The following is a 16,691-nucleotide window of genomic DNA, read 5'->3' on the forward strand; positions in this document are numbered from 1 at the left end:
ACTCTACAAAAGCAGACCTTGATAATTGTAGGAGAAAGCAAAAAAGAAGAAGCAGAGGCTGTAAATGGGGGACAGAGATGACTTGCCTAAAAGGTACAAGCGAAATGGAATTATGCAAATATTTTTTATGGCGCGAATAGGTCCTGTAGGGGTTCTATGACGCAGGCTAACAAGGCCACAACTGCGCAAGTCAGTGAGCTGATCATTAGTACATCAGGTCATGGCCGTCAGGAATGGGCTGTGATTCACAGAGAGGCCAGGTGGCACAGCAAAGGTTTAGGGGGAATAAGCTGGTGTCACAGAAAACTCCTTATAATGGCCACCCAGTTAAAAAACAAAGTCATGAGATTTGGTCAAAGGCGTCTGATGACTCAAAGCAAAAGGAAACCTCAAGTTCATAATCGGAAGAACAAAATTCTAAAATATAAAGAACACTTACACCATTGATCAATGTTATTAAATACTTCCACAATTGTTCCAATATCTATAAGGTCATGAAAGCAACATAACTGGCTCGATACAACCAAGAAGTCTTCCTAAAACTTATTTGCTTCGTATATAAGTTATATACAGTAAAACATAAAATCATCTACATGTCCAAAGACTTATTTACCTAGAAAAGTATCTACCAAAGAACATCTAGTAGTAGTGTTGCTAGGGTAAATTAAATACATTTTTTTTATGCTTGATTGAATAACTTATCCACATGTGCAGTTCAAATGTGATCTTGCAGCCGATGCAACAAAATAGATACCCAAAAAAAAGGGAAACAAAAAGAGTAATTCTTGACAAAATATTTTTTTAAAGCTAAAATATAATCCATTTATTGAAAAGGTATTAAGAGAAGGTGCAAGCAATGCATGAACCTGTTCGGCTACGTTCTATCAACTCTATACTCTTCTGGACAAAGCCGTTAGCATTTCTCTCTTCTATTGAACTATTGAAGAATCAAAAACCTACTGTAAAATCGCATGTAAGAGGAACACTAGGAACATTTTAGCTAGCAATTGGCCCGCATAAGGATAAAAAAATAATTATTTGATACACAATCAAACAATCCGAAAACACATGATAGACTCAAATGCATGGAGGCACAACTGACCTGTTAGGCGTGAAATTCAATGGGCCTTGACCAAAAGGCACCGACATTTGAATGGAAAATTCGTGGTTCGGTAGGCAGAGGCAATCAAGCCCGACACTCTGGTGCTGCTGGGTTGGTCGTGGGTTGTATGGCATGCAAAGGGCAAAGTTGGGGCTAGGGAGTCGGCGAGGGCTGTAGATGGAGTGGCTAGTAGGGGTCAAAATCGAAATGCGAAACTGAGCAATGGACGCGGAGAGAGGGCGCAAATATTTACAAGATGCGAAGCATTGGGTGGGAAATGCAGGGACAGAAGGCAACATGGTGGATCGAAGGTCTCAATGCGTACACGGGATCATTTTCAAAAGTGGGCGATGGACTCTGATGAGTGGGCTGGAAGGAGATGGGTGCGGATGAAGGCCAGAGGGTTGTTGAACAGAGCATGGGTGGACAGCTGACATTGGCGAGAACGAAGGGATGGCGAGAACAACGCCATGTTTGAAGAAGGTGAAGGGCCTGAGATCAGATGGAGCGTAAGAAGGTGTCTGGTTTAAATGCAAGGGCGCGAAGAGATGGGGAACGGTGATAATGAGGCATGGGCATTTAAGGAGTTATGAAAATATGGGATTAAGTAAGAATATAGGATTAACCCCACGCTTTTTTTTAAAAAAAAAAAAAGTAGAGAGAGATAGATAGATAGAAACATTGCATATTTTCACAAACAATGGATATGGGTAATTGCAATGGATATGGGTCATTGTCTCGTCGAGCACAGCAGAAGGAGTGTAATTGCAACTGATATGCTTCAATGTTTGAATCGAAAATTCGTGATTAATCCACGAATTTTATGACTCAAATCACGATTCTAATAACTATGTTCTGTGGGTTGATGGCTCATACAATTGATCGAGTCAAGCTAGCTCCTCGATCAGCTAATTTGTAGCGGCTCTATATGATACACGAGCTTTAGCTTCAATTTACAAGCTAGCTTAGCTCCACGTTTCTATATATACTCTTGATCTTGAGCATGCAAGGTTTTCTTTGAATTTGTTAGCTAGCTAGCCAGGGAGCAGGTTTTCGAAAAGGTTTATCTGGGGTGGTATATGCTGAAAATCGAATGACTACCCAACAGAGACATGAAGCCTGAAGGGGCGCAACCACGGAGGTCAGACTCGTGGTCAAATTAATTCGAATATGACCTTACGTTAACGAGTCGTGTATTGTTCTTCCACATCTGGTAGCCATCCCAATATAATGTACCATGAGGAACAAAACTACAATATTTTGGATTGGAAATGCAAACTATTCAATTAGTGGTTGAAATTGAAGGCAGGGGAAAGCAAATACATGCATGCAGATAATTCTGCGATAAAGAAAAACTACGAACTTGATTATGACAAAGTAAAAAAAAAAATTATTAAGTTATATACATATGTGTGGTTTATTGGACGGGGAGTTAGAACAAGAATGCTTGCATGTATTAATTAGAAAGTGGTATTTCAAAGTTCGCCTTTGGGACGACCCATATAGGCGGTGGCATGAGTCCCTTTCCAGAGCCTACGAAATCAAACGGCTTACAGCACTGACTCGCGAGGTCGAAGACACCCATGTCAATCGCTCCAAAAGGTTGATAAGGAGCTCCAATTGGCAAGTTAAGACAATCATCTACGTAGTAGATGCAGTTTGCTTTGTACTCGGGGAAATCACGAGTCGAAGCCAGCACCGACTCATTGTGACCCAAGAATAGAACCATATCGTCGAGCGTTTTAATTGGCTCTGGCTCTGCTACTAACTGCGTCGTCGACCCTTCTTTTTTCTTCACCTCATAGACTTCAAAGCGTGACGTGAAGTGGTACCTTATGCAGCCGTTCTCATCTATTTGTTCGTTGACTTCAAGACACTCTTTCATGTCATCCCGAACATCTTTAGGGGTACCAATACTCTTACGTGTATAAAACCTGTAAATCCAGAGGAGATGTCCGTAAGGTGTCCCAACAAGGTATGTCATAGAAGGCCAAGCGCTATCAAGTGGCCGTTCCGCGAGGCTTCTCAGAGTAACAGAGACGGAGTTAGATTCGAGTTTGTTACTGCACACATCGAGGCACATCAATGAGAAAAAGTGAGCAGCATAAAACTTTCCATTGAAATAGGTTATTTCTCTGATTAGTTGTCCGACCCATTCGACATGAATCCATGTGCTCCATCCGCACTTAAACAAGGCAAGCCATCCGTCATCGTAAATGGCAAGAACCTCATAGTTGTCCGGAGCCATAGAAGGATCGGCAGACAACACGACTTTTTGGACTTCATATTCGTGGTGGTAAAACCCGTGTTCCCCAAGTTCTTCTTTAGTCGGAACCTTACTCACCGGAGGGAGATGGATGGTTGCTCCAGATAAAGGATTAAAGAGTGTTAAAGCCAAGGTCTCCTCGGTGAAGATCAACCATCCATGTGAACTACAACACCTCTTATTATAAGGAACGTGAAATCGGGAGTTCATCACAATCCTGTTCTCGACCGCATTGTACCAACCTGCAGAAAAGTTGTTAAATTTATGTATCATTATCATTATTAAATGCATAAGATAAGATATGGGTTCGAGCGAAATATACAACGAAATAAAGTTGCATCGATCATGCCGTGGTATTACTATTAAAAAATAATAAAAAGGGGGCATATCTCTTCTTATACAAACCTCGACATGTCGGGCCGTTGTCCTTTGCCGGAATAAGAAGGACAGGGAAGAACGGCCTTCTGTGAGTTAGGGCCTGATGATCGCGCGCGGCGGAGAACCAGTCCTTGCATACAGCAGCAAAGTGTACATAATCGGAAACTTCCGGCACTAGTCTTCCCAGTATGGAGAGCAAGAGGTCTCTCGGCAGCGTGGCCCAATTGTTCGCCGACTGCTCTATCATCGAACATTCCTTGCCGAGCACAGCAGAAGATGTGTAATTGCAACCGAGACGCTCCATTGTTTCGATTTCTGGAATAACCAGTAGCCAGAGAGAATAATAGAAGTTTTCGACCAAGGGCTGAGACGGAGCCGCGAGAGCGAGGACGCCAGAGAGAATGGGGATGAAGGCTGAGTACGCGTAACACCGGCCTGCGTATGGGGTACATGTATATATAATTGTTAATAAGGAAATTATTTTTCTTCTTTCTTTCTGGGTAAAAAATAGACAATGAAATTTTCCCCAAAAAAAAAAGATAATGGAAGCTCTTAATTAGGCAATTTATATCGCGATATCTTCATGTCTATTATATCTTCTGGAACGTTTACATCTTAATTTTATTGAGCTTTCGGGAATTTGAAGTTTCCTTTCCATGGTCAGTTTATTACGATTCCATGCTAAATGCACCCAATTCAATTGATGCAGCACTTTTTTTATTTTTTTCCCTTACAGGAAGTTAGCAATAAAAATGAAAGTTGCCTAGGCCTAACTTTATTAGTAAACTCATATATATATATATCGCCATATCATTTAATTATAACTTAGTCCCATCAATCATGATGTTAATAGGAAAGACGTTTCTTCTATCTACCCAATTAGATTGCTAGCAAACTTAAGTGGCCATGGATTGTTTAATTGTCCATTAAAAAAAAGAGTAATTCTTAAGATGCCATAGATATTTGATCTTATATTGTATCACAAACAACATAATTAACCAGGGGCGAAGCCAGTGTGTTAGCAGGGGGACAATTGGCCCCCCCGGACCAGGGGCGAAGCCAGTGTGTTGTTAGCAGGGGGACAATTGCCCCCCCCCCCGGGGAAATTCTGGCTTCGCCCCTGTAATTAACTGATGGCACAACATGGCCGATTGATTAGCAAAAGGCCAGCGTCCGCGCGCAATGAAATTATGGGCCACCCGGCACCCTTAGCGGCCCATGAATACTTCTAATTATCCACATACCGTCATAATCTATGATTCAATCGATGTCAAGTTAATATTGCTGGCCTTCTCGTATTAAAATTCGTAGGCTAGGGACTTGATGTCAAGACACAGAAAGTGAACCAGCTGCACATCGATGACATATTATATAATGGTAAAAAAGAAGTATATATATTTAATAATGTAAGACATTTTCAAGCAAAATAAATATATATGGTTTAACCATGAAGCATGTAAATGAGTACAGCAGACAATAGATTGAATCGCTTATACAATCGATGACTTTGTTTAATTGTTAGATCCGGGCAGCAATTATCACTTATCGGGGATAAAGTTAACAAATGCTAGATTCTCCTAAATTGTGCACCCTCTTGACACTCACATATAAATATTAAATTATCCTTATATGCGTACATTATAACCAATTCCATATTGTGGGTGAATTTTTAAATTAGAAGACATATTATTAAGTTGATTATCAAAAAAAAATATATCAACACTTGTTAGTTAATGATCAATGTCATATTTTTCTCTCCTAACGTTGTGTCACGAATTAAAAGTCCATTACCATCATGAGGATAAGTTAAAGAAACGTGATATATTCAAAGTAGGTGTTTAATAACATTGAACATGGCCCTACATTTATTAATTACCTGGCAATTATTAGTGTAACCCTAATCATCATTATTAAAGCAAGTAAGAGACACGACCCCGTGACGGTCAACCCAATTGTCTTCCCTTCTGGAGTTGCGTTCGAAAGTTGGTGAGGGTTCTCCACACTTATTAGTCCCTCAAAAAGCACCTTCGTTGATCTCTTCTTTACAACTTATAATGTAATATAAAAATTTACAACGAATATACTTAGTGTCCTAGACGGAATGATAAATGAAAAATAAAGAAGTCATGGAAAATTCTACTAACAAGAATCAAATTTAGAGCTCCTTAATTCAAAGATGAAAACGTGTACTGATAGCACAACATCCTTTTTTTTCAAAATGTAAAATTTATTTAATTAAGAAGGCCAATAAACATTAGATATTTACTAATCAAACATATGCTAGTCTATTACGCGTGTGATGTGCGGATTTATTAATAAATTTATTTTATTCAAATATATACTAAAATATTTTTAAAAGATGAATATTATGATTAAAACTTTTGCTTTTTTATAATGTTTGAAAATTTGAATGTGACCTTTAATTTTAGTTTAAAATATAATATAATTTAAATAAAAGATATGAGTAGAAGGATAATAACGTTTAATTAATATTATTCTCATATCTCTTTCTATCAACGTGTCAATCTCTCATTATTTTACTATTCTCACATCTTTTTTTCATTCGCGTGTCAATCTCTTCTTATTTTACTCTCCTCTCTTGATCTCTCAATCCCATGTTCTACCACGTAACTATTGCTTTTTCTTTTTCTAATCATTAATTTTTTTCCTCTTTCAAATCAATCCATCTATGAACGTATTAGAGAAAATCATTATAGTTGTCGCACAATACGTGTATGTATACGTATTAGAGAAAACCATTATAGAATCGTTTCTTTTATATTATACTTTGAAAAAAGTCTTTTCAATTTTTCTTTTTCACTTTTCTTCTCTTTTTCTAAATATATTTTTCTAAAAAATTGAGAAATTATATTTACCAACTCAAAATTTAGTTTTTTTTTTTGTTGAGTTTGGGACTTGAATAATATGCTTTGCAGTGATTATGAACTTTTTAATTAAAGATTTTTGAATTAAAATTGTAAAAATGTTATTGCAAAATTTTAATTAATCCAGCTTTTCTTAAAAAATGTTGTTTCATTTAGGTAGGTAAACACATATTTCACAACTTTTCATTTTTTATGAAAATTTTGAAAAACTCGAAGTAAACATGCTAGCTTTTGTTTCAACTTAATGACATATTCAAGAACTGAAAATAATCAAATCATCTTGAGCATGCAAAAATGTAAAAGAAAAAACAAATAAATAAATTGGGCTTGGTCCCCTTTTATCACCAAAAGGATTACAATGTATTATCAATTTTTGCTTTCCTCAAAATAATACAAGTATATTATGAGTAGCAGCCGATCTCAAATGGTATATATATATATATATATATATATGTTCGTCTCGGATATATATTTTGAAGATTTTATGCCCCGAGAAACTGTCTTTGTGTTTAATTAAAAAAGAAATTGACATATTTTCACCCAAAAGGATAAAGAGAGAGAACTTACCTGTTCATGAAAAAAATAAAAATAAAATGAAAGTACCCGGGTGGGCCCGTAATATCAATAAATGAGATGACACGGCATAGTTTCTTCTTTTTTTTTCCTGGTTATACATATCGAATCAACGCCAAAGGTCAACAGAAAGAAAATAAAATAAAAGAACAGAAACTACACTAAGCATAATCAAGTAAAGGAGAGCCCAATAATGTCGCCAAAATGCAACAATGAAATACGATCGGAGAACTAGGGAAACAATGAGAGCCTAGAGTTAAAGTACCATTCAAACAATTCAGAATGTATTTAAATTTAGAGTTGAGTTGAGTTGAGTTGAGTTTTGATTTTAATTTGTTTATAATGATTGCGTTATTGAATTATGATAAAAAAATGTGAAAAAAAGTAATGAATAGTTGAGATAGAGTAATGATTTATTGTTGAATTATAGAAAAAATAATGAATAGTTGAGAGAATTTAATATTAAAAATTAAATTGAATGGTAAAAAAAATTTAAAAATGGAAAAGTAATAATTGTATTATTGAATTGAAAATAAGTGAATTGAAGTTAAGTTGAGTTAAAAAAAATTTAGATTGCCTGGAATTTTAGGTTATCATATTTGGACGGTTAATTAACTCGTAAAATCTCCCTCATAATAAAAAAAAAGGTAAAATCTAAAAATTTTGAGTGGCCGTGGTCAATTTAATTTACACTGTACCTGCCATAAATTAAGATGCCATACCTATCCAGGATTATCAACGTATCCGATGAGTTCATCCCTCGAAAATTAAGGAATATCTGGTAGACTTGTAGCGGTGACAGCTTATCTGATGGCATGGACCTTTACTCTTTTTTTCTTTTTGGTGGATTGCACCTCTTTGTTTATGAATTTTCTTTCAAATTAAAATTTATTCCATTCACTTTTATTTATAATTTTTTTATAACCATTAAAAATAATAATTACATGATTGTAGCATTACACAGCATATCCATCACGAAGTCATTTAATTTATCCATAAAACTTTTTGCCTTTCAAGAATATATTTAATATATAGCGTGAATTGGATAAGTTTCTTATTTCTAAAAATTTTTAATGTTTATTATTGATTTTCGATATAATAATTTAATATAATTATGCAATAAAAATAAAATAATAGGTAAATCGAGAGAAGTTAGATTGTTGAGATTTTCTTAATTAAAGGATGAATGCTACAAAGAGTTGCTCTTTTTACAAACAATAAAAGAATAAACAAATGAATGCATACAATGCTTTACGACAACAAATACATGAATCTTTCCTAAGATATTTATGGTGTCCGGCACTTGATAAGACATGCAATTACGAGCTGAGAGTTTTAAAAAAGTAGTCTGATGGCACTTTCTTATAAGCGCGTCACGGCTTTATATATGTATATATATATATATATATTTATGATTGTGATTTTACATGTAAACAGTTGGAGTTTTGGATTGGCAACATTGACTAGAGGTGATTGGTTCCGAGTACCTTATATTTTTCACGATACTCGAACTCTATCCTGCAAGGGACAGGTTCCTAGATTTTGGAACCGGACCCTACCATGTTGAATCCTGGAACCAGAACCTACCCAAAACCTGTATTATACCACATGTTCCGGGTATCCTGTTGGAACCTGTAAATTTTTTTTTGTTTCGCTAAATAAAATCGAAAATGTCACATACACAATCAGTAATCACATCAAATATAATATCAATAAAGATTTAGATTAATCTACAACAAAAAAAAATGTCTTATTAATTCATTGACAAAATTAAACATCCATAATACGATTCCACACAACAAAGTGCCTTTGTTCTGTTTCATTAGAGGAGATAGTAACTTTACTCTTTCCTCTTTTTTTTTAATAAATAATCGATTCCGACTACCCTGTAGGTTGGAACCGGAACTGGAACCGTTCCACCGATTCTTGATTTTAATACCCGGAACCTATCTTATTTTCAGTACGACTTACCTGAATCCTACCATAACTGGTAGATTCCGACTGGTTTCGAGTATACTCGGTACCCATGCGCACCCCTAACATTGACCAAATTGGACTTGTGAAATAGAGAGCTAGTAGGCCGCTAATACATTCATATACTAGCGAAGGCTGGCTCAGGTTCGAGTTTATGACCTACGTAGGCCCTGAAAAAATTATAAGCTATTGGCCCATGGAAACTTGTAATATTCATACTTCTTTCACAGGTATCGGACGTTGGATCATTATTGAAAGACGAGCATCCATGCCAACACATGAAAAGTAAATTAAAACACCTCGATGATATAATACATTTTTTTTATATCTTGATATTCGAAAATTCAATAGATCTGAATTATTTCAATTTGAGTCAGATCGACTCATTAAGGATAAAATTCTCCCATCACCTGAAATTTTTTTCATTTAACAAATGACATAATGATACAGAACAAGTATACAAGCTAGAGTGTAGGGGATTATTCACATATCAAGTAAGATAAAAATACGTCACGTCAAGCTTCTCGTCAAAGATACATGGGAACTTGAAAGCATGTAACAAATTAATGGTCGATTGTCACATTCCTATTCCTAATGCCTCAACACAAATTAATTATAGTTCATGACCCAAAAATATTGGAGGAGGAGATGAGATCTTCTCCCGTGGCCCGCACGCCGTATGACTAGAGAAATATGATTGCATAAAATTAGAGCGCCCACGTCGTTTATATTTATATTTATAGAATAACAATGAGAGGGACACATGTTCTCACGTTGGGAAGATGGGCCCACACAGTACTTTTGGGTTGCCCCAATATTTGTATCGTCCGGTTAGTCAACCTAATGTCACGCTAGGGTTATCCTTCGTGAACCGTCTTTCGGGAGTGATCCAAATGAAAGGGATAAATAATCGTTGACCCACAACATCATCAATATTTTTGGATTGTCCTAAAATATATATATATATATATATATATATCTTTTGAGAAAAATCCAAAAAAGAAAAAGGTTTTAGTTATCATTTAACCTACAGCATCATCAATTAAATATATATGATGTTCCATGTTAGGGCATCGTCGCATATATTATGGCTCTCAAAATGACGAAAATAAATGTTCATTTTGTGTGATGACGAGGTATCTTTAATTTATTGATTTCTATTGATCTTTATTCCTATCTCGACTTCATCCTAATAATAAAGTATTTTTAATGAGTTTCGAATTCTTACACTACGTTACAGGTAAATTTCTACGGCAAACTCTACCGTGATTCATGGAGATGTGGTTCAAAATTCATAGGTTCAATCCTATTTAAGAGAGTGTATATATAATTACTCGTGCAAAAATTTTAACAAATCCTGGGAGAGAGCTTTTATAAGGAAAGGATGACCCATCAAACTAATTATCCTAGGTCGGAGCAAGTGAATAGGATCATGATAATTTAGATCAAACTCATGAGGTTGATTACTACAAACGAAAGAGTTACACAGTAAGAATAAGATTAATCATTGTCCTCTTATTTACACTTCACGTGATGATAAAATTGGAACGAAGATTAATTGCTGTTATTGAGCTCGGCAAGTTTGCTACGTTAAAGCAATGATGAGTTTGAACCGCTTCAACTTCACCATCGATCTTAAACTCTCTACATGCACTATTAATTGAAGACATATAAGAGACAGTGTTGTAACGGGAAGAAACTTGTATTTGGTTTTAGAGTTAAAGTGAAGTTGAATTTTAATTTTAATTGGATTGTAATGATTATATTGTTGAATTATAAGAAAAAGTATGAAAAAATAATGAATAGTTAAGAAAAAGTGATGATCGTGTAATGATTGTGTTGTTGAATTATTGAAAAAGTAATGAATTGTTGAGAGAATTTAGTATTAAAAATTGAATTAAATATAATGAAATTGTACGTGAGTTTATATATGTGCTCCATTTTTTTGAATTGGAATAGTTAATTTTTGTTTTGTAGTGAGAATAATTAAATTAGAGTTAAAATTTTAAAATTATATTGCAAAACTAAACGGAAAAATAAATGAAGAATTTAGTAACCCATCAAAAGAAAAGAAAAGAAAAGAAAAGGAAAGGAAAGGAAAGGAAAGGAAACAAGCCCCTTATTTTAATTAGAATTCAACAACGTGTCGGTTGAGTTGGAGTGATGAAGGGTACGAGGTCACCAATCGGCAGATTCACCAATTCGGCAAATTCGAGCTAGAAGATCTGCACATGATTTGGCAAATTTCAATTTCAATTTCAGTTAGTCTACTAATTGCTCGTCGACCAAATTGGGGACCACCTGTCAGGGGATGATCAAATAGTAAGCAAAATTCACTCACAAAATAGATGAAGAAAAACACACACAAAAAAAAAAATCCCTGCTTAATAGCCTTTATGTTACAATTTTTCAGATTGCGCCGTTCCCAATTGAATTCAGAATTACCTATTTTCCGATTGGCAACCTCGTGCCCTTTCCTGATCCAACTCGCAGAATGTGCGTTCAGTCTGATGAAACTTACTCTCTCATATTACCTCGGTGGTGAGCGAGACGGAAAAGAGAGAGGAAATTAATTAAGTGTCACCGCAAAGTAATAAACATCAGATTATTTAGCTAACCTTGTATTAAAAAAAAACTGTTTTAATTTTGGCCCCTATAATCTTACTTAGTTATTCTTGGATGCCACGTGGAATAAAAATGACAGTTAGGACATGTCTGGTGAGCATTTAAATAATATAATTGACGACTCGGATTGATTTGAAAAAATAAAGAAACACTTGATTTTATTTGTTAGATTTGAAATATTTGTGGCCAAAAAGCAAGTTGAAATGTTTGGTTATTAAAAAAAACCACGAGATTATATAAATATAATCAACTCTTTAAAAATTAATATATTTATTTTAAAAAATATTTTTAACAACTCATTTTTAGTTTATTAGGGAAATTTTGAAAAAATTATTAAAGAAATCCGCCGAAAATTTTCCGAAGCTTGATCGGGTATATAAAGAAACGGTTATCATTATGGCTGATACATTTTGATTATATCCACCTGAGGGAAAAGAAAATAAGCGAAAGGGGAGGAAAGGGATTAATTATCTTATATCCCACAACATCAATTATATGATGCGTCCTTTTGGTGAACAATTATATGATGTTCAATGTTAGGATATTTTCACCAATATAGCGGCTCCCTGAACGACAAAGCTTTTTTTTTTAAAAAAAAAAGATATCTTCAATTTATTGGCTACACTTGATCATCGTTTCTATTTAAGAGAGCATTTAATACGCGTGTGTAACTTACCTAATTAATTACCCGTAAATTTCCTAGGCCCAAGTAATTACGCGTGAAACCTGTCTAATTAATTACCCGTAAATGTTGTAGGTCCAATCACATTGTCTGAATGAAATTTAATTATCCTTAAAAACCCTAAAATAAATTTCTAAAACTCTAAAATCGTAAAAATTATAATATGAGATCCTAAAAATATTGAAACTCTAAAAATTCTAATTTTAAAATCCGAAAAAGGAAATTGGGGTTTTAGGATTTTCGTAGACTTAGATTATTATAATGCATTTAAGGGTTTGCGGTGGTGTTATGATTTTGAGTGGGCAATTTTGGATTTTGGGTTTTTTACTATAATCATTAACTAATGCATATATAATGAGTCCACTAAAATAATGTTCACATTTCGGGACTCCTCGGCAGAAAAAAATCATTTCCCTCCTTGATTACAACACTGGAAAATTTGAAACTTTAGTTGAATAAAAAAATTTATTATTATTATTATTTAAGTGGAAAATTAATCCTAAAACGACATGCATAAAAAAATGATTTAATAGGACCTACCTGACCGCTATTACTCTCTTTAATTCGTCATCATTACTATTTACTATCTAGGGCAGGAGTACCTAGTACGTTTAGGGTTTTACTTTTTCGTTTTAAAATGTTTTTTTTTTGGTATTTGTTGTTAAAAGTAAAATAAAATAAAAGAATAGTATATTTTTTGGGTGAGGAAAATGATAATATATTTGATTAGTCTTCGGCAAAAGTATTATTTTCATCGAGAGAGGGAATAGCACAGTGGTGCACCTCTCGCCTGGTGACCAAGAGGTCTCAGGTTCGATACCCAGTGGGACCACCCGTGTCTCTTTATTAGATATTTAGAATTTCAATTTCAATGTACTAGGTACATGGGCCTCCTTTATAATTAAAAAAAAAGTATTATTTTCTATCCTAACAAATGAAAAAAGAAAAAGGGATGGGTATAGGCTCTTTTTTCATCTTTTTCAAGGAATCTTTTTAGATTCTGTGTAGACAGGTGGGTGGTACTGTCCTTAAATTGAATTAAGCCGAAAGATCATGTACTTTCTGTCTCATATAGGCATGAGATTGTGGGAGTGGTGAAAGAAGTAGGCCCGAAGGTAACAAAGTTTAAGGTTGGTGTCGGGTGCTTAGTCGGGTCCTGCGGCTCCTGTGAGAATTGTGTCAATTATTTCGAAAACTACTGCCCTGAAAAGATCTCCACTTACAATAGCAAGTACCATGATGATGGCACACTCAACTATGGAGGCTACTCCAACATCATGGTGGTGGATGAGCACTTCGTGGTGGCGATTCCTAACAATCTGCCGCTTGCTGGGGCGGCTCCACTCCTCTGTGCTGGGACCACTGTCTATAGTCCATTGAAGTACTATGGACTTGATAAGCCCGGGCTTCATCTCGGTGTGGTCGGTCTCGGAGGATCGGGTCACATTGCCGTCAAGTTCGCCAAGGCCATGGGCCTCAAGGTGACTTGCCATCGATAATAGCCCTGTTAAAAAGCAGAAGGCTGTGGAGTTCCTCGGGGCCAACTCATTCTTACTTAGTAATGACCAGGGGTAAATGCAGGTATATGATGATATGAGATACTAACAATTTACAGTCATACACACACACACACACACACATATATTCACGATTTTTTCCCCCCTCCTTCATAAACTGTTTGTTTTGATTTCTAATATTTTGCTCTGAACACAGTCTGCTATGGGCATGATGTATGGTATCATCGATACAGTGGTGGATCATCCACTTGTACCTTTGACTGGTCTGTTGAAGAACCACGGCAAGCTAGTTACAGTTGGTATACCAGACAAGCCACTCGAGTTTCCGGCCTTCCCATTGCTCTCGGGTATGCCGGCTCTTATGGCAAATTAATTATTACTTTGAATTTTGTAATATCATGAAGTAGACCATATGAGACTTTTGAACTAATCAGCCATGTAAAACTAATGACACAATGCAGGTCGGAAGCTTATCGGGGGGAAGTTCAATGGGTGGGCTTAAGTAGACACAGGAGATGATAAATTTTGCCTCAGAGCACAACATCACAGCGGACATTGAAGTTTTTCAGATGGACTCTCTGAATACTGCATTGGAGAGACTCGAAAAAGGGGATGTGGGATTCCGATTCGTTATAGACTTGGGAATTCATTGGTCCCTGGTGATTAAAAATATCCATCGGTCCACATTCACTTGTCCTATAAATGAATAATTGAAGAACCACTATCGACAGTGTTTGGGGGATCCATCAGCTATACAATATCATTGGGAAAATGAAGGGAATTCCAGATCTGGGGAAGAAAGTGGTGAAGCCCTGCCAACGAGAACTCCTTGCTGTAATTGAAGTACATTATACGAACATTGCTGCTTTTACTCTTTGTCCAGTTTTTGAATAAGGAGAAATGCTGATGGATCGAAATGCATAGTTGTCTCCAGGAGTTGCTGAACGGGGAATTGATGTAAACTATACGAACATTGCTGCTTTTGCTGTCTTTGGCCATTTTTTGAATAAAGAGAAATGCTGATGGATCGAAATGCATAGTCGTCTGCAGGATTTACAATCTCTTCGTATCCTATTAGTCATTCCTACCAAAACAAACAAAGAAAAAAAAAATCCTATTAGTGAAGGTTTAGAGGAACTGAGTTAATGATACCAATGTGATCGTGGAATTTGCTTTCAGCCCTTGTTACAATCCCTAATCTCCGATTCTAACACAATTACTGTCAATTCTTAATTAAAATTAATGGCAAAACTTAGGAAGAACCTGATGTGGTCGGAAGCCTATAGGGGTCGACGTCGGAACCCCACAGTGGCGGAGATGGCGGTGGTTTAGCCGAACTCCGGTGACTGGGGGAGGGCGAGAGAGAGAGAGAGAGAGACCGTGATGGAGAAGCCGAACCCAGGAGAGAGGTTTGTTGGGCTTTGACCCAAATAATAGTAAAGTTTCATGGGCTTGTTCCTCTATATTGGGCTTTTGTGGCCTTCGCCAGTCCAATTACTTTATTTATTTCTTATTTTAGCCCGTGTCCATATCAGTACTCGTATTTCTGATCTTTATATGATAATGCGAACTCATAGGGACACGGTGACCCGGAGGGCCGGAATGTGAACGTCCCGACTCTGGAGGGAGAGCCGGAGACAGTGAGTGAGGTGGTGGTGGAGTCACCGCCAGTGACCCGGTGCTGAGGCCGAGCCAAACGAGAGCATGGTCTAATTTTGGGAATGTTAAGGCAGAGCGTATAACATTCTGAATTTCATATTTACGTCCAAGTCCCACCATTTTGTTTTTTCTTTCACCTTGACTAGATTGCCCAGAATTTTTTTTCGATGAATTTGGGGGCCTTGCCCCATAGATTGCCTGGAATTTTAGGTTATCATATTTGAACGGTTAATTAACTCGTAAAATCTCCCTCATAATCCCCCCCCAAAAAAAAAAAGAAAATATAAGTAAAATCTAATAATTTTGACTGGCCGTGGTTAATTTAATTCTCACCATACCTGCCATAAATTAAGATGCCATAGATATCCAGGATTATCAACGTATCCGACGAGTTTGTCCCTCGAAAATTAAGGAATCTCTGGTAGACTTGTAGTGGTAACAACTTATTTGATGACATGGACCTTTACATTTTGTTCCCGGTGGATTGCACCTTTACGTTTATGAATTTTCTTTAAATTTAAAATTCATTCGATTGACTTTTATTTGTAATTTTTATATAATCAATAAAAATCATAATTATATGTCACGTCAAGTTTTTCGCCAAAGATACATGGGAACTTGAAAGCAGGTAAGAAGGAAAGATATCGGACAGAGTCGCTTAATTATATCTTCGATCACTGCTCGATCGTGGGATAATGGCGACAGTAATCATCTTGGAAGTAAGATAAAGTTGATGGTCGTTTGTCACATTCCTATTCCTAATGCCTCAACACAAATTAATTATAGTCCATGACCCAAAAATATTGAAGGAGGAGTTGAGATCTTCTCCTGGGACCCGCACGCCGTGTGACCAGAGAAATATGATTGCATGAAATTAGAGAGCCACGTCGTTTATATTTATATTTATAGAATAACAAAGAGAGCGACACATATTCTCACGTCGGGAAGATGGGCCCACATAGTACTTTTGGGTTGTCCCAATAGTTGTATCGTCCGGTTGGCCTAATTTCATGCTAGAATTTTCTTTTCC

The 16,691-nt window shown here is 36.1% G+C and overlaps 1 protein-coding gene and 2 long non-coding RNA genes across 3 annotated transcripts; 1 reads left to right on the plus strand and 2 right to left on the minus strand.

The window, feature by feature from the left end:
- Positions 1 to 2,402: 2,402 nt before the first annotated feature.
- On the minus strand, positions 2,403 to 4,175 carry LOC116192493. Its single transcript, XM_031521049.1, has 2 exons — positions 3,774 to 4,175; positions 2,403 to 3,610 (listed from the first exon to the last, which is right to left on the minus strand). Exons 1-2 carry the CDS (start codon positions 4,048 to 4,050, stop codon positions 2,559 to 2,561), a joined length of 1,329 nt encoding a protein of 442 aa, XP_031376909.1. The 5' UTR covers positions 4,051 to 4,175; the 3' UTR covers positions 2,403 to 2,558.
- Positions 4,176 to 13,447: 9,272 nt separating this feature from the next.
- LOC116192381 lies at positions 13,448 to 14,605 on the plus strand. The gene is made up of 3 exons (XR_004154055.1): positions 13,448 to 14,066; positions 14,199 to 14,349; positions 14,464 to 14,605. It is a non-coding gene; the product is annotated as an uncharacterized LOC116192381 (long non-coding RNA).
- Positions 14,606 to 14,696: 91 nt separating this feature from the next.
- LOC116192380 lies at positions 14,697 to 15,402 on the minus strand. The gene is made up of 2 exons (XR_004154054.1): positions 15,266 to 15,402; positions 14,697 to 15,086 (listed from the first exon to the last, which is right to left on the minus strand). It is a non-coding gene; the product is annotated as an uncharacterized LOC116192380 (long non-coding RNA).
- Between the last annotated feature and the right edge of the window lie 1,289 nt (positions 15,403 to 16,691).

This window comes from Punica granatum, chromosome 1 (genome assembly GCF_007655135.1).
Source record: "Punica granatum isolate Tunisia-2019 chromosome 1, ASM765513v2, whole genome shotgun sequence".
NCBI lineage: Eukaryota > Viridiplantae > Streptophyta > Magnoliopsida > Myrtales > Lythraceae > Punica > Punica granatum.